This window comes from Melitaea cinxia, chromosome 27 (genome assembly GCF_905220565.1).
Source record: "Melitaea cinxia chromosome 27, ilMelCinx1.1, whole genome shotgun sequence".
NCBI lineage: Eukaryota > Metazoa > Arthropoda > Insecta > Lepidoptera > Nymphalidae > Melitaea > Melitaea cinxia.
In genome coordinates, this window is record NC_059420.1 from 11,183,376 (window position 1) to 11,203,883 (window position 20,508).

The 20,508-nt window shown below is 33.3% G+C and overlaps 3 protein-coding genes and 1 long non-coding RNA gene across 6 annotated transcripts; 2 read left to right on the forward strand and 2 right to left on the reverse strand.

The window, feature by feature from the left end:
* Positions 1-3,413: 3,413 nt before the first annotated feature.
* On the reverse strand, positions 3,414-5,186 carry LOC123667060 (ADP,ATP carrier protein). Its single transcript, XM_045601057.1, has one exon. It carries the CDS (start codon positions 5,093-5,095, stop codon positions 4,193-4,195), a length of 903 nt encoding a protein of 300 aa, XP_045457013.1. The 5' UTR covers positions 5,096-5,186; the 3' UTR covers positions 3,414-4,192.
* A 106-nt stretch (positions 5,187-5,292) lies between these two features.
* Positions 5,293-8,641, forward strand: LOC123667061 (transcription initiation factor TFIID subunit 10-like). Of its 3 annotated transcripts, none has more exons than XM_045601059.1 (3): positions 5,293-5,372; positions 6,271-6,441; positions 8,000-8,641. In XM_045601059.1, exons 2-3 carry the CDS (start codon positions 6,272-6,274, stop codon positions 8,217-8,219), a joined length of 390 nt encoding a protein of 129 aa, XP_045457015.1. In that variant the 5' UTR covers positions 5,293-5,372; position 6,271; the 3' UTR covers positions 8,220-8,641. The 3 variants fall into 3 exon arrangements, with proteins under 3 accessions (XP_045457015.1, XP_045457014.1, XP_045457016.1); XM_045601058.1 differs by lacking the exon at positions 5,293-5,372 and adding an exon at positions 6,024-6,207; XM_045601060.1 differs by lacking the exon at positions 5,293-5,372 and adding an exon at positions 6,024-6,207 and having other exon boundaries at positions 6,278-6,441.
* A 5,999-nt stretch (positions 8,642-14,640) lies between these two features.
* Positions 14,641-16,190, reverse strand: LOC123666674 (peroxynitrite isomerase THAP4-like). Its single transcript, XM_045600742.1, has 3 exons — positions 16,096-16,190; positions 15,782-15,938; positions 14,641-15,372 (listed from the first exon to the last, which is right to left on the reverse strand). Exons 2-3 carry the CDS (start codon positions 15,918-15,920, stop codon positions 15,017-15,019), a joined length of 495 nt encoding a protein of 164 aa, XP_045456698.1. The 5' UTR covers positions 15,921-15,938; positions 16,096-16,190; the 3' UTR covers positions 14,641-15,016.
* On the forward strand, positions 15,368-16,555 carry LOC123666675. Its single transcript, XR_006745305.1, has 2 exons — positions 15,368-15,499; positions 15,857-16,555. It is a non-coding gene; the product is annotated as an uncharacterized LOC123666675 (long non-coding RNA).
* The last annotated feature ends 3,953 nt before the right edge of the window (positions 16,556-20,508 follow it).

The following is a 20,508-nucleotide window of genomic DNA, read 5'->3' on the forward strand; positions in this document are numbered from 1 at the left end:
ACATTGAGAAGGTCTACAGAAAACTCCGCTATGGTATATGTCTATCTCTTATGGATATCCCACAATAATATATTTTTAACCGACATCCAAAAAAGGAGGAGGTTCTGAATTCGACTGTATTTTTTTTTATGTATGTTACATCAGAACTTTTGACCGTGTGGACCGATTTCGACAATTTTTTTTTTAATCGAAAGGTGGTGTGTGTCAATTGGTCCCATTTAAATTTATTTGAGATCTAACAATAACTTAACAATAACAATAACTTTTCGAGTTATATCTAATAATGCGTTTTTACTTGATGCCTTTTTCGTCGATCTACATTGTATTATACCGCATAACTTTCTACTGGATGTACCGATTTTGATAATTCTTTTTTTGTTGGAAAGGAGATATCCCTAGTTTAGTACCATGTACGTATAATTGCGTTTGCGAGCAAACACAATTATACGAATGAAACGGCAACGTTGTGATGAAACGGCAACGTTTTTGTAGATGGCGCTGGAACTGAAATCTAAAGCTTTACATTTGTATAAATATAAACGAGACAAAATATATTAGTTTGCCAAAGAAGTTTCACTTCTGACATGTGTACTTTGTACGCACGCATTTTTTTATTTATTCGTTAAAAGTAACTTTAGGATAAAGTACCTATTCTTACAATGACGTATGAGACGCGTCATAAAAATAAACTGCACGCGACCGTGACAGATCAGCCACGAGTTTATTTACTCTGTGTTCACCTATCCTCGATAATATGATAGGAAAAGTGATAGTAAATTATATAATTTTTTTTATATATAACTAAATCGGCAAACAAGCGTACGGCTCACCTGATGATAAGCGATTACCGAACCAGAATCATTGCAAGCGCGTTGCCGACCCTATCCTCGATTCCCCCCATTCATTATAAGATAATCGCTAGTGTATAATAAATAAAGTACTTACTAGCGATAATCTTTTAATTGAATTAAATTTAAAAATGCTTCATTTATATTATGCTTAGACATAGTAAGGTACCTAATTGCTATTAAAACTATGTTTGCCATGAGTTTGTATGAATGTTACTTTTAAGAGTTTGTCTAATTCAGTATCATATAATTTGTTTTTTGAAGGGGGCTTTATAGAAAATAGTGTCTAATAAGTGGCTATAAAACAACACTCTTCAGAAGTAAAGGTAACATACAGAAGCGACTTGTCGCATACACGAGTGAGGAGTGAAAAGCTTTTATTTGCCACCGACAGATTTTTTATTTGCGGATTTGGTCTATTTATTTGTATTAATCACATTAACAGTCGATATTAAAATAAAACAACAAGTGTATAAAAAAAGAGTGTGATTTAGACCACACGACTGAAGTAAAACTTCTTTAGTTGCCCCTACACTCCCCACAGTAATATACGAAATGTAACTCTCTCTCTCTTTCCATCTTCACTAACTTATATCTCCCTCTCAAATTCCGTTCGCCTCGCCCGATCACACTATACGTAAGTCTCTCGTCACGCATTCACCAGCTTAATTCCCAATGAATCGTGTGTAAAAAAAGTTTTACTTCAACAACTTCACTCATAATTCCTGATAGATCTCTCTGGAAACCAGATAGCCCAGATAGAAACAGATAAAAATTGCATGAAATTTTTTGAATCCCTATTTACATACAAAATAGTTTACAATAACTTCCCATACAAATCATCGTTTTTTTTATTTGAATTTTCAGCAGGGATACCAAGACTGCCACCAACTGATCTGATGTTTAAAATTAGTGCAGTCAAAACTATGAAAAATGTCTAATATATTTATTTATAACTATAAACAGTGGTTTTTCTAAAACTGTAATAAATTACTTAATTGTTGACTTACTTATATGTCTTATTATACTGTCTGTCTTACCATGTCTGTGTAACTTATGCAACTATTATAACAAAATAGTATGCATCTAGTCTTTTATGTCTTATTACATACTAGCCGACCTGGCGAACTTCGTACCACTTATTTTTTTTCTTGAATATAATAATTATATATATAATTATATATATCGAAACAAAACATAGCCTTTTTGTCAAGTTGGATCTAAGTGCACACGGTGTGCAAATTTGTTTTAAATCGATTAAGTAGTTTAGGAGTCCATCGCGGACAAACAACGTGACGCATAATTTATACATACTTAGGTATTAAGATTATATAATTTGTTTTATATGTTACATTGACATTGAATTCAAGTCTATAATGTTGACCGAAAAAGATCTTCTGGTTAGAAAAAGATCGCCGACGCCATTGCTCCTTCTTTTCAAATAGGTTGATATGCAATTTTATATTCTACAAGTCAGTATGAACTCGGAAGTTAAATAACATAAGTTATAGTATAATAGTTAAATAATAACTTGATGAACAACCTTACGATATATCATATATGAATGAATATTTAATGCGGTTAATGACCAATGTAATTTGTTAATTACTTTTCTTTAAAATAAATAAATACATATTTCATTTCTGTTTTATTTATGTAATGTATTTTAAACATACCTAAAATAACCTACTTACTAAATAGGTACCAAGAAAGTATTTAAAAAAAGTAAATTCCTACTAAATTACCTAATTTGTTCAATTAATAAATTAAATTTAAAAAATACTGTATTAAACATCAAATGGGTCAATCCCATGCAAAAATATTACTTATTTCAATTAATTAATTAAAATTTGAACAGAATTGTGTAGCATCAAATGTAATTCACTACAAGTTTAATAAAATGTATTTACAGTTGAATGGATGAATTATTAAGTTTTAACTACATATAAAAGAATTGAAAGGTGAACAAGGTAATGTACTAACATTAGGAATCTTTGAAAGAAGACGCTTTGTTAAGACTTAAATAGTAATGTATGTCAGCTATATCTGGACTTGTCTCATAAATTCGTGTATCTAGGTTTGAAGTTCAAAGGTCAAACTTACGCATACCTACCAGTGACGTCAGCACCACGCAGCCGCATTTACGAATTGGTGACGTAATGAATATGAAGTTCCATTTGCCCGCCGCCAATCAATAGCTATCTCTGTCACTTTGTATTATTGAGTCTTGACTAAAATTACTTGTAAATTGAAGCAATGTTTATGAGTAATTTTTAATTTTCTGTGTTGTTTTCAATCAAGTTTTTAATTCCCGAATTTATTAGTTGTAATGTACTAATAAATTACTTTCCTAATTATTGCTATTCATTTTTTTTTAATTTACTGATACAATTAGCTATACTAACCAATTTTATTGAAAATAAATTGTCCAAGGGTTTGTGATAGTTTGAAGATGAATTCAAATTCCATTAATCAATAATTTATTATGTATTGCTTGCTTATTTACAGAAAAATTAGTAATTTGCTAGCCGGCAAATAACCAGTAGGTAACAAATGAAAACACAATTTTAATGAATTTTTTATATTATAATCACTCGTTTGCATGAATTTTTTATGACAAAAAAGTCAAACCGAGTAAACAGTTCAACATATCGATAAACATATCAATGCTCACTCACACAAAATGTTACCTACTGAGTTACATTTCAAATCCCCGACCACTAGCAATGAAAACCAAAGTTACTTGAATCACTTGCACAGCATATACATTCAAGAACATTGTGGTTACATAAAAGCTGACCATAATATGATCAACATATGTTCACAGAGAAATGTATCAAAGCATTACATAACCGGAACAGACACTACACATCACTCCCTTTTGTGTTTAAAGATTATGATAGTCCTAAAATAGTTTAAATCACTTTCCTACACTAGATTTTGATGTTCACAGTGAACTTGTGACAAACCTTGGCCTATATGCCATGAACGACATCTTAAAGGAGGTTATTACATAACTGTCAACTATAGAAGAAGAATATTTTATATAATTTTACATTCGAATTTAGAACAATAATTGAATTATCTTCTAATTAGAACATTTACAGTTAAAATTTATTAGGAATGATTCCACTTCTTGATCTACAAAGTGAAACAATTATGTAACAAGCAGCATTATTATAATGAAACAATTTTTTTCTGGAATCATTGTATAACACTTTATTTAACTAAAAATAAGTTACTAGGATGTTATTTTGCGTCTAAATAATACATGATTTCAGGGGAGTGCCTATCAGTGATATCAAATCACAATTGAAGTTATGGTAACAATTCTTACATTAAATTTAGATGAGCTTCTTGATCTCATCATATAACACGAGAACGAAAGCACCACCAGTGCCTCTGAGGACGTTGGAGAAGGCACCCTTGAAGAAGGCGGAGGCTCCCTCGGTCTTGGCGATGGTCGCCCAGCAGTGGATGGTGTTCTTATACAGGATGTCGCCCTTGGCACGTCCGGACTGCATCATCATGCGCCTACGGACGGTGTCGAAGGGATACGAGATGATACCGGCGACAGTTGTGACTGTCTGCGCGATGGCCCAGCTGATGACGATAGGTGTGTTCTTGGGGTCGGGCAACATGCCGCGCGCGGTGTCGTAGAAACCGAAGTACGCCGCGCGGTAGATAATGATACCCTGCACGGACACACCGAAACCCCTGTAGAGACCAGTCAGGCCGTCGGATTTGAAGATCTTGGTGATACAGTTTCCGAGACCTTTGAATTCACGCTGGCCGTCGCCCTTGCCGACGTCGGCGGCGAGACGGGTACGGGCGAAGTCGAGTGGGTACACGAAACATAGCGAGGTAGCTCCGGCGGCACCTCCCGAAGCGAGGTTACCGGCAAAGTAGCGCCAGAACTGTGTGTTTTTGTCTACGCCTCCGAGGAAGACCTGCTTGTACTTGTCCTTGAAAGCGAAGTTGAGCGCCTGTGTAGGGAAGTACCTGATGACGTTGGCGAAGTTACCACGCCAGAAGGAGAGCAGACCCTGCTCTTTGGGAATGCGGACGAAGGCGTCGATGATACCTTTGTAGCGCTGGTCTTCTGCGATCTGTTTGCTGACGTGCTGGACTTGGAGAAGCAGCTTCACACGCTCGATTGGAGCTACTGCTGTCTTTGAGACGGCGGCGGAGATACCACCGGCGAGGAAGTCCTTCGCGAACGCGACGGGATCGGCGAGGTTCGACATTTTGTTTTATTAAATGTGCTCTTCACTAGGTAGCCTCGCGGCGTCGGGTTGGAATCTATGCGAGTTCACACGCGGAATGACAAAATCACGAAACACGAACTCCCGATTTTTAATCAGGAGATATAAAGTAATTTCGTGATGTCGGGAGCACAGGGGTAGGTGTGAGCCTTTTTTGAAATTCGATCGATCACGTTCTCTCGCAGTTCTGCCTAGAGGAGCGGCGCAAAAGAAGGAAGGAAGGGGTAGATGTTGCCAACTTAACGATAAGTACCACGAGGTCAGTCTTGTTGCCCTATTCTGAATAATTTTCCTTTAAATTTTATTTTAAGTGGCAATATTTTAATCAATTTTTATTTAAATTAGCTAATTATAGAGCCACTATCGGAACTTAATTTTTGGTGTTTTGATTATAATTCCTATATAGACTTATTCTATTGCTAGATATTGTAATAGTTGCATAAAAATGCAATATTTTACTACTACATTTTTCTCAATGTTTCTTCAAAATTCACTTTAGATACAGCTAATAGTTTTTTTTTATATTACCGTGATTTATAAAAAATTATGATATTAAAGTTTCAAATGACTAATTTATAACACAGCTATTTTATAGGGAAAACGTATCAGAACTGCAACACTCAAATGATAAGCAATTATTGTTCTATATAAGCTATATTTCAATATTCATATAATAGGTGGTTATGTAATATTTCATCGAAAATAGGTCTTATTTTAAAAAGAAAGTAATTTTATACCTAAAATAACGTCTATCATTACTTAATTCGTAACTTTAGCTAGGTAAAAATGTTTAACTTTTCACATCAAATAATTAATTTTAAAATAGTTTATGTAGAAACAAAACGTAAAGCAGTGTTGCCAGTTTTTTAAATAGTCAGCAACAACTGGCAACAACGCTGTCTTTTTTATAATTATGTATTAAATGTGATATTATCTATGACTCAGTCCCTCAACTACTTTTACATTGGCATAGGTTATACTTAGGCAGTGTTTTTAAAAATTTATTGTAATCTGGTAAGCTTGACGCTTTATTTCAATCAACATATCAAGACAAGCTGTCATATATAAAATTTTACAAATCCATAGCTTTATAGGTAAGTGTTAATTTACAAATTTATAAATATGTTGTTTTATTGATGTTTATATTAATCGTATAGTATGCAGATGAGTCGTATGGGCTCGCCCTCCATCGGAATGGACGAAGACAGCGGCGCTGGTCATGCACTTAGCGATTTTCTGCTCCAGCTAGAAAACTACAGCCCATCAATACCTGACTCCGTTGTAGCCTATTACTTGAACATGTCAGGCTTTGAATCACAAGACCCGAGGTAAACATTCAAATTAATACTTCTTAAACAAAAAACATCACAAACTCGAAACTACACTATATTGACTGTAAGCAGTGCAAATACTTTTTTTAATATCACGACATTTTAAACACGAATTAACTAATTATAGTAAATTACCCATAAGTCATTTCTAGCTTGAACACGAGTTCAATAAATATTGTGACAATACATTTTTTTTTAACTAATAGAAAGTAATAATTTCAAATAAGGGGTTTGTTTTTTATTATTATATTCTTATTGTAAAAAAAAAATGTTACATTGGTAATACTTTTTAAACTTTTACATTGACAAACTACAAAACAGAAATATCACATATCAGATTGATTTTAACAAAGTATCATAAGGTACAAAGGGCAGCCTTATTGCTGAAAAGCGATCTCTTCCAGGCAACCTAGGGGCAGAGGAGATGGTATTGTGTCGGTGTAGGTGTACAAATTGTGATATACCATTTAAAGTGAGACATAAACGTAAATACATATACACATATTAATACATACATAAATACTACTATTTAGTAACAAAATGGAATATTGGCTATTAATATACTAGATACAGTCATGGGAGATAAGATTGGACTATCAAAAAATGTCACAACCTTAGAACAATCAATCAAAGAAAAAATTTTTGTCATTATTATTTGCTATATATCTCATTTAGGGCCTGTTTCACCAGTTGTGGATGCTATTTGATGGACGACAATACAAATAGACTGACCGTGGGAGTGTAGGCCAGTAGGACCTGTTTCTACTCAATTAGTAAACTACAAATTTAAGATTGATAAATGTGAATAGAAATATCTCATAAATGTAGTAGAATTTAATGGTGAAAAAGAATAATTAATCAAAAACATTACTGTTAGATACTGTCATCCGTCTTGATAATAGTGTTAATACCATTTATGACAGTTTGTGTGTAATGGTGCTTGTAGTAGCCTTAACACTGATATTTGAAGTTTGTATTATTGGTCGGGGCAGATATTCTTCTTCTTTAAAGACTATGGCTGCATCAATTTTTCACCGATGATTTTGCCAATGACAAATGCTGAAAGTGTATTAAAGTCTGGAGACAGGATCCGTTTTTGACGGTACAAGGGGCAGATATAGTGAATGGCATTGATGCTTCCCAATATGCCTCAGAGAACACATGAAATATCCCGATTGTTATCATAGACATCTGATAAACATTGTTGCTTGTGTATAGAAATTAGCAACCATACTACAGTCGAACAGATTGATCATCAGGCTGACCTTCTCCTACATGGAGAAAGAGGCCTTTACCTAGCATTAGGATGTAACAGGCTGACTTATTTCAATATCAGTCATGTAAAATGTGTCAAAATTTAGCAGGGCAACCAATAACTCGGCTAGCGGCGTTTCAACTGCTTTAATATTTAAAAGGTGAAACGATTGCAGCCCCCGGCAATAGTTTACTTCTTTATCTCTTTTGTGGCACCACCATTTCAAAAAAAAAATACAAAAAAAATGATACATTATGAATAATGTTACAAATAATTTTACATGTATTTAATTATTTTCAGGTTGATTAGACTTATAGCATTAGCGTCACAGAAGTTCTTGTCAGACATAGCCAATGATGCACTCCAACACTGTAAGATGCGAACATCGAGTCAAATAAACCAGAACTCTAAGAACCAAAAAGGACCAAAGGAAAAGAAATATGTAATGACAATGGAGGATTTGGTGCCCGCTCTTCAGGAGTATGGAATCTCAGCAAAGAAACCGCACTATTTTGTTTAATTAAGTTAAAAACTTTGGGGTGTTCGGGAATATGATCGATGATTCTTTTCTTCTGTTTTGCGGCTTTGATCATAGAAAATGAAACTAGAGTTTACAATAACAGTTATGTAATGCTTAAGGTCAAAGGTTTAGCAATGATATTTTCAATTGTTATATTTGATCTTGATGGAAGTAACGTTTACACAATGATAGTACACACAGGCTGAGGTAGATACAGATAATAATAGATTACTACTACTAATTAATTTTGCACATAACTTCTATTTTAACTAATTTCTTCTAAATATAGGTTTTTAATTAAATTATTAATGTTTGCTTTATACTTATAATTTAATAAATGGTAAAATAATAACCTAAAACTTTAAATGCTCCATTAAACTTATCATCAATCAATAACATTGAATGTGTTATTTTCATTTAAATTATTGATTTTTTTACAATTTTACAAACCCCCTTAAAAGTGGTTCCTATATTTAAATACGATTGGTTTTGTTTACAAACTGTTAACTTAAAAACATTTTATAAAATTAACAGTTTGTAAGCAAAAAAGACTGATGTTTTAAACCTTTGAACTTATTTTAATAATTGTATTTATAAACTCATGATAAGTCAGATATCATTTTTAGATCTTTAAATTATTCAAGATATCACTAGCTAGATGAATATAATTATTCTTTTTTTTTTTAACTTGTGATTTAGTAAAATTATTGTATTGATTTAGTTACAATATCACATTTAAAATCAGTTTCTTTCAGTTTCGCTCACTAATCTTGTTGACTCTATGATCAAGTTTTAGACTTCATCATACATAATTCCTGTATAATTAGAAGACTGAAAACAAAGCAGTTTTATTATACACGATCGTAATAATATAAGAAAATCTAAGTACCTTTGTGCTCCCTTAAAATATAACAATGTTAAATTTACTGAATTAAATTGCATAAAATACTAACATAGCTAATTATAAGATTTTAAAGGTGTAGTAAAGATAACCCTATCAAGGATGTTTTCAGCACTTAAAGTTTTGAAATGATTTAATTTTTTCTGCGTTATTTTATTTCCATAGTGAGACTGGCTTAAATTTTTTTTTTTTCAAATATTAATTAACTTTATGTAAATTTTGTAACATTGTTGTAAATATGTAATATTAAAATAAAATAATTGGACTTTTTAATGTAAGTTTTGATTTTTTTTTACCTGTTCCATTCCATCATTACAGGGTTTTATATTATACTGACCAGTATTTTTTAATATAAAAGTTCTAGCGATTCACTTGAAATAATTAGATGGAATCGCCCACTACAATGATATTATTTTCTGGGTGTAGCGATCTGTGCTGACAGTTATCAGTAAATTATACTTCCCTTAGTTGTGAAAATTATAGTATGCTTTCTATTAATCGTATTATAATTTTCTTTTTTAACTAAACCCTATTTTACAATTACTCGTGCGTGCGTGCATGCGTACATGCGCGCGCGTGTTTGTATGTGTATTAAGACTATTTAGATATCCAAACCTATTTACAAAATATGCTTAAGTAAAACTTCTGTATCTCCATAATTTAGAGTTTTAGACCACGCAGTCACTTTTGGCTCTCATTCGCGCATAGTCAAAGGGTATATTTGTAAGATATTGTAACATTTATTATTCAAATGGGATGCAAGATATTGAAATTGTGATTAAGCAAATCCTGTATGTGTCTGGATTTTCCTGACAACACTAGTGTTTGTTCGCTTATTATTTATATTTTTAGGGTTGAAGTCTGGTTCAGTGTGTTTTTTTATTATTATATGTAATATAAAAAGTCTTCAAATGGAGAGTGCATCACTTACGATCTAAAGGTTCTGTGTTGAAAATTTACGTTTTTTGAAATAAGATACCTTTAGTAGGGACCTCTGCGCTCTCTCTACCTTAAAGGGGCCTACTCAAAGCACTGCCTGCAGGGCCCTGCTTGCAGTGCCACTGCCGATCGTATTGTATGTATGCATGCAGGGCCGATATTTTAATTGTTCACCCTGTCGCAGGGCCGCAGTGTCGTTCTGCCAGCCCGACACACGATCTCCCCACTCCGTAAACTGCAATCAGGGACATGTGTAGCTCGGTCGGGCCGATTTAGACCACCATTTTGTTTACGTGGGTACATTGCGACGTTTGTCTACTCTACTTGACCTGGGGTTTGTCTTGTCAGTGGTTGTCATTTAGCAATTAATCAGTTAGTTGGTGGTTAGTTGGTTTGGTTTTATTATATTACTAGCTGACCTGGCGAACTTCGTATCACCTTATTTTTTTCTGAAATATAATAATAACATAATATATCAAAATAAAATATAGCCTATCTTTTAAGTTGGATCAAACTGCACACGGTGTGCAAATTTGACTAAAATCGGTTTAGTAGTTTAGGAGTCCATTGAGGACAAACATTGTGACACGAGATTTATATATATTAAGATTTGTTTGGCTCTGTTTTTTTCAAGAAAAATGAGCCAGCGAGAAAAAGACGTGTGGAGGGACGTAATCTAATTGTATATGGATTTGCCATGTCTTTGGAAAACTAACCACGATCATTATCATAACAAAGATTTGCGGTCGCAGGCTATGTCGCTTTTACATGAAAAATATAAAACTTTTTTACACCAGTGCTTCCTTTTTTTCTTTCGAACGCTACAAGTACTCAGTACAGTCAAACCCAATGCTATTTTTTGGTGTTTGAATAATGTAGGAGCCATTTATAAAAACTGACGAATTTAGGCAAGGACAAAAAGAACACAAGTGAACACGACAACGTATGCCCAGGGATATTCCGGTATGGGTTATTTACCTTTATAAAATGGTACTTATCGAATCAAAATAACGGTAAGAGAATCATTCGGTAACCGAATCATATCGGTAATACAGTATCGAAATAAACCGGTAGTAGGCATAACGTTCGCGTCGTAAGTCCCGTTCTTGTAGCTGCGCTGCGCTAGCTCGGATTGCGGTCCGAACGTACACCATATCTCTATCTCATTCGCTCCCGTGTGTTGCGTGATTTTACTTAAAACTTATTTATTTGTGATAGACGATAGGCCCCAGGCGTGGCGCGAGCAAGTTTTCATCTCTTTTTCGCGTTAATGTTTACATTGCATATAACGAATAATTTAAAACAAAAAACTTAATTACTTTCATAGTTAAAGAAGCCAGTCTTATGAAAATCCAAGCATTATCAATAAAAGCAAAGGAACATTACAGATTCTTCATTTTAAACGATGGCTCACAGATTTTGTCACCCTCTGTTACTTCTCCGAATCATTTAAAACCGAAATACATAACGTTATATTTCGGTATTACAGTTTAATCGGTAACCGTTTTATTACGGTTTTGGAACCGAAATAAAACGGTAACCTTTTCAATCGGTATCCGATTCATACGGTAACCGTTTCAAACGGTTACCTTTATGAATCGGTTTGGCGAACCCTGCGTATGCCGCGTAAATGATTTGCAGTGCTTTGTGGAGCAACATCCTCTGCGGCAGTAACTGCAAGCAGGCCCTGCAGGCAGTGCTTTGAGTAGGCCCCTTAATTAATGTGCTCTTGGCTGCACCTCCCCAAACTGTGATAAAATAAATCGAAATAGATCGAGCCAAGGCAGTATAAATTTTATTTATTAATATTTTTTGTTGAAACATGTCGAAGAATTTTTGATATCCAGATCAATTTTCGTAATCTAGAAGCAACTAACTCAATATGAGCATGCCAAGAATGCCTATAGTCCAAGATGACACCCAAATACTTCATATTGTCAACCGTTTTTTATAGAAGAACAGTTACATCCTAAGGCTCGCAAGATGTTAGAGCAATTATGCACCTTAATGTCAAAATTACTTGGTTGCGTTCTATTGTTGAGTAAGAAAGTAACGTAATAATTTGTTTTTGTGTATTGAATTTGAGCAGATTATTTTTAGCTACTCGGCAACCACCTCAAGCCCCACCTCCGCGTCAGCTCTGACTAGATCCCATGTTGTATTTGAAAATACCACTGCGGTGTCATCTGCATAGAAAAAAATAGAGGCATTTCTTAATTTTAAATAGCAGGGGTCGTTAATGTAGACTAGGAACAGAGTAGGTCCCATGAGTTACTCAGCAAATCCCCGACTTTAACCCTCAGAGTTCTGTTGCAGAAATAGTCCTTTATAAGTTTAAGTGGAGCATCTCTAAAACCTAGCTTCTTCACAAGGATAGGGATGCAGACGGTGTCAAAGGCTTTTTTTAGGTAGACAAATACGCTAAGGCACTTGTGTTTGGCATCCATTGAATTTACAACTAAAGAGTCAGAAGTCTGGAAGCTGTATTGATTTTTTGCGATTATATCAAATGTTTTATAAGTATTTTACAATACGAGTATTTAAAATCTTTTCGACAATTTTTGATAATGAAGTTAACACTGATATTGGCCTTTAATTGCTAATGTCGTGCTCATCCCCACCCTTTTATACTGGCATTATAATAGATTCCTTTAGTGATAAGGGAAATATACCATTCTCAAAGCACAGATTATGGGTACAACATGAGATCGAGCGAGGATCAGGATCTGCAATCCCATCCAAGGGCACTGTTTGTTTTTAGGTCGGTAAGCACCCTGTGTACTTACTCTTCATCGGTGTCAAGAAGAATAAACGAAGTAAGGCTTGACATGCTCGCAGGTGTGATGTCTGGTTCATCGGCATGTGTTTGTAATATGGTATCGGCAAGTTACTTTTACCACTAAAGTACTTATACCCTTAGATCTGAGTCTACTTTGTGAAGACATGCGTGAGATTACAGATACCTCTTTAACGGATAGATCTCGTCCTATGTGATTCATTTGTTTTCTATGAAAGCATTGTTGCTATTATTATTTTAGTTTCTTAGATACGTTTTCTTTTACATAGTTTTTTTTTTTTGGTAAAGATTTACTGTAAAATGCCAACGTGGTCTGTAAAACAATAACTATGAAGATTGTTTGTAGTTTTAGGTTTGTAAGTTTTGATTTGTTCAAGTAGAGTTAGTGAGTAAGTGAGTTTGATTTGTTAGAGTAAAGTAAAAACGGACTGATTGCTATGGACAAAGATTTTATAACGGTAATATTGACGCTAATTTTAGAGGCAAATTCCAAAGAGTTTCGCTAGAGTTTTTTAAGATTTTTCAACAGAAGTTTATTAGTAAAATTTATATGTGACCACATGATAAACATCATCATTACAGCCTATATAGTCCACTGCTGGACATAGGCCTCCACAAGTTTACGCCAAAAATAACGTGAACTCATGTGTTTTGCCCATAGTCACCACGCTGGGCAGGCGGGTTGGTGCCGATGATAAACATCAGCTTTTGATTAAATTAAAAATTATCAAAATCGGTACACCCAGTAAAAAGTTATTGCGGATTTTCGAGAGTTTCCCTCGATTTCTCTGGGATCCCATCATCGGATCTTAGTTTCCTTATCATGGTACCAAACTAGGGATATCCCGTTTCCAACCAAAAAAAGAATTATCAAAATCGGTACATCCAGTAGAAAGTTATTGCGGATTTTTGGAGTTTCCCTCGATTTCTCTGGTATCCCATCATCAGATCCTAGTTTCCTTATCACGGTACACTTGGGATTTCTCCTTTCCAACAAAAGAAAGAGAAAACAAGAATTATCGATATCGGTTCTCAAACGACAAAGTTAGCCCCGAATATATGTATGTTTAAATTTAAAAAAAAATTAAATAAAATAAAACAAAAAGAGGGTTAGTAACAATTAACGTTTCAGCCTGTAATATCCCAATACTGGGCATAGGCCTCTTTCCACATGTAGGAGAAGGATCAGAGCTTAATGTTTATCATTATCATGTTACCAAACTAGAGATATCCCCTTTCCAACAAAAAAAGAATTATCAAAATCGGTACATCCAGTAGAAAGTTATGCGGTATAATACAACGTAGATCGACGAAAAAAGCATCAAGTAAAAACGCATTATTAGATATAACTCGAAAAGTTATTGTTATTGTTAATTTATTGTTAGATCTCAAATAAATTTAAATGGGACCAAATGACACACACCACCTTTCGATTAAAAGAAAATTTGTCGAAATCGCTCCACCCAGTCAAAAGTTCTGAAGTAACATACATTAAAAAAAAATAGTCAAATTGAGAACCTCCTCCTTTTTTGGAAGTCGGTTAAAAATGAGCCCTTGTACCACCGAAGGTGCGATATGTATAGATGCTTATGATATCTTATACCGAATAATAAAACAGACCCCAAAAATCATGCTTTTTTCACAATAAATATGTAATTATGTAGTAAAGATTTTTTTTTTTTACTTAACAAAAGATATGAATTGTAATTTACTTATGTTGTATCATATATTTTAATTACTGTAATAAAGTAATTATAGAAATATCAGAAAAAAAAAAACAAATATTTCAATACTGTATTCTTTATACATTTATTAGAAAAGCTTAACAAATATTTAAATAAGCAGATTCACAATAGGTTAAACTGATGCAATAAACACCATAAGAACTTATATCTATTATCTTAAAATTTAATAACCTAACTAACTGATATATAGCAATGCTAAGCAACTAATAGTACAAATGTGAAAATTCATAGGGATGGATCCCTTTTTGATGTGTTCATTTTTCTTGCAAAACTGATTACTAAAAAAACGGTATGTAGATAGCTGGAGATTTAGAATAACACAATGGCTACTTTTTATCCCGACATTCCCACGGGATCACAAGTTACACAGATGAAACTGCAAAGCATGGCTGGCGCTGGTATTTAAATATTTCTTTTAATCCTTTCTATATATTGCGTGCAAATGTTTACTCAAAGGAGTGCTATCAGTTTCCATATAAAGTTCAACCTCCAACACATTAGGTTGTAGTAATCTTATTATTCTAGAAAACTTTTTAACATGAGGAGGCTTAGAAAATGACATTGCAGCTAAATTTGCAGTAGCAAGTGTGATTTCTTTTTTCACAGAATCTACTGAACCTTCTTCGAGTGAAGTGAGACCAAAATTATGACTGACGATGAAGGCCAAGTCGTTTGTACCAGGTTTTATACGGAGAAAACCTCTTTCTTGATGCATTGGTTTCATACTCTCTGGGTGTTTCGATGTTGATGTGTAATTGAACATTGGTTGACCTGAAATTAATTTTGGTCTTATTTAAAAAAAAAAAATAAACGAAATATATAAAAGTACTTTGGAGGTAAAATCTTTGTACTTAAAATAGTTTACTGATTCATCACTGCACTTCTCAAGTAATTAGAGGTAGGCATAAAAGTTTCATAATTCATAGAAATACCATATAATATGTTTTATAAAGAAACACTTTTTTTCAAAGGTTATCTGTGCAGTTTCTTGCATGTTCTTCTGTGGAGAATTTACATTTCAAATCGGTGGTTGTTTCACTTATAAATGTAATTAATGAATTGATGAATAATTTAATTTGTAAAATGACAATTCAAAATTAATGGTAAAGCCTACTTGAATAAAGTAATTTTTGACTTATAGCTACGTGTTGAAGCAATTAAGACGGTTATGTATGCTCACCTACACAAATAAATTCTAATACTTCATGATATTGAAAATCTTTTAAATGTGTATATTGTCCTTTCCCCTCTTCAGTGACCCAGCGCCCAGCGAGCCAAGCAATTGGAGCAAGAGCTTCGTGAATCTCTTCAGTAGACATAGTTACATTAGTTATTACCTGTGCAAGAAATGAAGTAAATATATTGCGAACGAATATAACGGTAAACTAAAAAATTAATTTTATTGTAAGTTTTCTTGTATCATAAAATGTATCTATTAATTAAACTAAATTCCATATTAAAACTTCCTCAGTGTGAATGATGAATCCTTAATACCTTACAATTTACAACTTAATAGCGAAACTACTTTTCCAATTATGTTTTTGCAGTTTTTGTATTTGGGTTGGGTATTCTTCGAATCCTCGGTCAAAGACATCTGTCAATTCTTTAATATTAAATGACATTTCAGTGTAGCCAAAAATCAATTATAATACTATTTTATTTAATTACTAATATTAACTAAGAGTAATTTAAAAGCAAGATTATCATCGTTCTAGAAAATAAGACGCAAAAGTATAGATGTCTAGTGTAAAGAAAATGCATTTCACTTTCGTAGGACGTATAATTTATACTATTTTATATTAAGGTTGAATAAACAGTTCACATCCGTACAAAGAAAACAAAATATTTTTATTTCCGAGATAATACCGCCTTTGTACATCTTTCTTTGTATGTATCACTTATTTTGTAACATTACTTTACGATGGACAATAAAGAGTATTTGTTATTACTATTATTATTATTATTATTATTTCTTTTATTAAATATATTTCCTTATGATTACATTTTCAAATATATTTATAAAAAAGACAAATAAATATATTGAAAATATAAAAATAGTAGTCCTAGTGTATCCTGGTAGTGTGGTGGCAGGTTGAGGCCCAGGCCACCGGTAGTTAAGATTCCAAGCTGAGGAATCTCCTCAAAATTCGGGCCGTTTCAAGCAACACTGCCTTTTGAATCCGACCCTTGATCCAAGCAAAAGTTTGTTAAGGTGTTGGTCGAAACTCTTCGTTGCCCATTAGTAATATACAGGATGTCCCAGAACTCAACGTCAAGTCGAAACGAGGTGACAGAATTGATTGTAACCATCATGGGAAAAAACAGAAAAAAAAATCTATCCCATGCAGTTTGAAAATTATGGGCATTTAAGAGAAACCTAGAAATTTGGCCAAACTGTAACCATTTTTCGGTTATTGTGGTTAATTTTTATTATTTTGTTCATTTAAACTTTGGAACCATAACCTTAGATAACATTTCTAGAACCACAGTCAAAAATAATGACATAATTGCCCCAAATTTTCTAGAATTAAGACTATTTGTTAAACTATGAATTTAAAATTTTCAAAATTCATCGACTTTGAAAGGCCCTCCTTTAAAAAAAATGTACTTATGTGCCTAACTGTTTTCAAACTTCGAGCTGTTTTCAGACTTGTAGCTGTTTTCACCCTTTTTAGCTTTACAGTCTTTTTTATAATGGCCCACTTTACCGCAGATAAAGCACTTTCTTGTTTTTGTGTCAGTCTTGAATGCTGTGGAACTACTGCTTCCATTCTCTTGGTACATTTTGTTTCTTTGCTCTTCTACAATGAGCCTGGCTGTCAACTCAGACAGGGTTCGCTTTTCTATTGGAACGGAGTCCCATGCAGCGACGAAGTGTCGAAAGTTTTCACCTTATAATTTTATTAACTTAACAGCGAACTTATAGTTTTTGTAACAATCATGTTTTCAGCAATCTCACCTTTTGCTTGCCTTACTTGTGTCACGATTGTTTCTATCTTGGCTATGAATTTTTTTTATTTCAAAAATAATTACAATGGTCTTACAGCTTGATTGTCCTCGCCAAACTTTGCTGTTTGATGGCGAGACACGCTCTTATTTAACACATAACGACATTGTAAATAGGCAAAATTTGGCATTCTCTTAACTTAATCCAACTACAAACTATACTTAAAACATAAAAAATGAAAAATAATTTTTGAAAAACGAAATAATTTTTTTTATACCATGACAGGATTTTTAACATTATTTTTTAACTTTCCAAAATATATTGTTTAAGTTTTTTTTTAAAGTGAGCCAATACTAATTCCCAAATCTTCAAAAATCTATTTTATCAAATACTTTAGGAACCAGATATCGAGATGTTCTTGCCCCATAGTAATTATTTATTTATTTATTCAGAAAACCAACAGATTCTTATATACCTACAAAAAATCAAGCCAATAACAGGTTTCCCTAAAGTTAACAAATTGTGGAGATATCGTTGACAACAAAGAAAACAACAGTCACAATCAGTACATTCTGATACACAAAAAATGCAGAGTATATTGTATTTCGTTGTTTTTTTTTACATATACCTACATATTTTAACTTTTTTCTTTTAAATATTTTTTACTGTTTTAGCACGGGTTTTAATTGTTGTAATTTTTTTTTTGGTAGTTGGTTTTATACTTTTATTGATGAGTTAATTTTTCATAAGATAGATATTTATTGTTAGTATAAGTTTCGAAGCAACTATTTAAAGTGTATTGCATGCTGAGTTAGCCTATAAGTGTGGTGTATAGTGTAAGATATTCTGTTTAACTATATAATTATGATAGAAACCACTGTATACTACGTTGGCTTCCTATGTAAATAAATAAATAAATAAATAGTAAAAGCTACACATCATACATATACAGATACATAATATATACTTATAGTTTATACATTGTTACGGTGACTCAGATAGTATTTTTATTATATTGGTTTTAAATATCCTTTTAGACTTTGTGAAGATGTCGACGTTTTTAAATAATGTGTTATACGTATGAGGGAGTCTCAGTAACAGCGAGTTTTTTTTAATAATTCGAATAATGTTGAGGAACTTCTAACATAGATGTATTACGGGTACAATATTTAGGAACTCGGAAACCTATTTTAGATACTAGGTGTGGGCAATCAAGCACGTCTCCAAAAGAATACGTCTCTGCTCCAACGAAAACATTCCATGTTCCGCGCAACCATCTTCATAACTCTCACAAAATTTACGACACCGAAAGTTTAAATGTTTTATGATTTTTTTTTTTTTGTATATGTTCTAGGCGGTTCTGATAAATGCGGTATTGAGGTGACCATATAGGGCTAGCATACTCAAAAATGCTCCGTACATAAGCAAAATAAACACACTTAATAGCTGATATATTTGTAAACGGTTTACACACGCGAAGAACAAATCCCAGGTTTTTATATGCTTTTATTAGTATATTTTCTATATGATCTGATAGTATCATTTTTTGATCAAAGTAGACCCCCAAATCTCTCAAACTTTGTTTTCTGTTAATTTGTTCGCCATTAAAATGATAGCTATATAGAATAGGCTTTGGTTTCCGCGTAAATGAGATGCATTCACACTTGCCAGCATTGACTGTTATATTATTATCTGTATAAAAGTTATATAAATTATTAAGGTCGCATTGCAACGATAAACAATCCTGTATGGTATTAATTACATAAAAAATCTTTTTGTCATCAGCGTACATAAGATAGTTACAATGCTTCAAACTTGAACCAATATCAAACAAATATGCATTGTAGAATAGTGGTCCTAAATATGAGCCCTGTGGAACACCTGTTGGAATTTTGACGTAATTTGAGCGATATCCAGCCATGACTACCGCCTGAGAACGATTAGCCAAATATGACTTTACCCACCGAAGTAAGTCCCCGTGGATATCCAGAATTTGTAATTTATGTAACAGGATCACGTGATCCACACGATCAAAAGACTTCTCAAAATCAGTGTAGATCACGTCAACCTGTCCCCCCCCCCTGTCCATTTTTTCTAGAACAAAGCTTAAAAAACATGCTAAATTAGTTATAGTGGAACGTCCTATCATAAAATCATGTTGCTGTAAGGGAATCGATTGAGACAGCGTACCATAGATAGAATTATACACGATTTTTTCGAGTAATTTTGCTGCAGTATTCAGAATCGAAATTCCTCTATAGTTTTTAATATCCATACGCGATCCTATTTTATGTACAGGTACTATATGAGCGCATTTCCATACGTTTGGGACAATACCCTCACGAAGAGAACGATTAAAAAGTATAGTTAACGGGAGAGCTAGTGATTTAGCACATCGTGACCAAAATACCGCAGGCAAGCCATCACTACCAGCTCCCTTATTTATGTTTAAGGATTTTAGCAATTTTTTAGTAGTAATTAATGATGTTTGAGCACGAGAGACAATATTATTAATACATAAGGGGTTCTCAGATGGGAGTAGATAGTTTTTAGAAGGCTTACCAAATACATTCTGAAAAAACCTACTAAATGCGTTACATATGTCCTGACCAGCCGTATATTCTACACCTTCCAAATTAAACTTCTTAGGATAAGCTGAACCACCTCTCGTAGCTTTTACAAAAGTTCAAAAAGTTTTAGGGTTATTTTTAATGTTACTTTCGCAATTCGACGTAAAGTTCTTAAAGCAATCTTTTTGTACGCGCCGTTCTCTTGATCTTAATAAAGAAAATTCATCGTAATCCAACCTATTTCCATATTTTTTCCATCGTGAATGAGCTTTTGTCTTGTCTTTAATTATACGTATTAATGCAGGGGAATACCATTTGGAATAGCAGCGATTACCAGACTTACGACTATATGGTACATACAAATCCACAGACCTATTAATAATTTTGTAC

What these genes read in the sequence shown, in the direction of transcription:
- LOC123667060 (XM_045601057.1), bottom strand. Translation starts at nt 5,095, where the DNA reads ATGTCGAACCTCGCCGATCCCGTCGCGTTCGCGAAGGACTTCCTCGCC.
- LOC123666674 (XM_045600742.1), bottom strand. Translation starts at nt 15,920, where the DNA reads ATGTCTACTGAAGAGATTCACGAAGCTCTTGCTCCAATTGCTTGGCTC. An exon ending in ATTAGAATTTATTTGTGTAG is followed by an intron (nt 15,373 to 15,781) that starts GTGAGCATACAT and finishes AATTAATTTCAG; the next exon opens with GTCAACCAATGTTCAATTAC.
- LOC123667061 (XM_045601059.1), top strand. Translation starts at nt 6,272, where the DNA reads ATGCAGATGAGTCGTATGGGCTCGCCCTCCATCGGAATGGACGAAGAC. An exon ending in TTTGAATCACAAGACCCGAG is followed by an intron (nt 6,442 to 7,999) that starts GTAAACATTCAA and finishes AATTATTTTCAG; the next exon opens with GTTGATTAGACTTATAGCAT.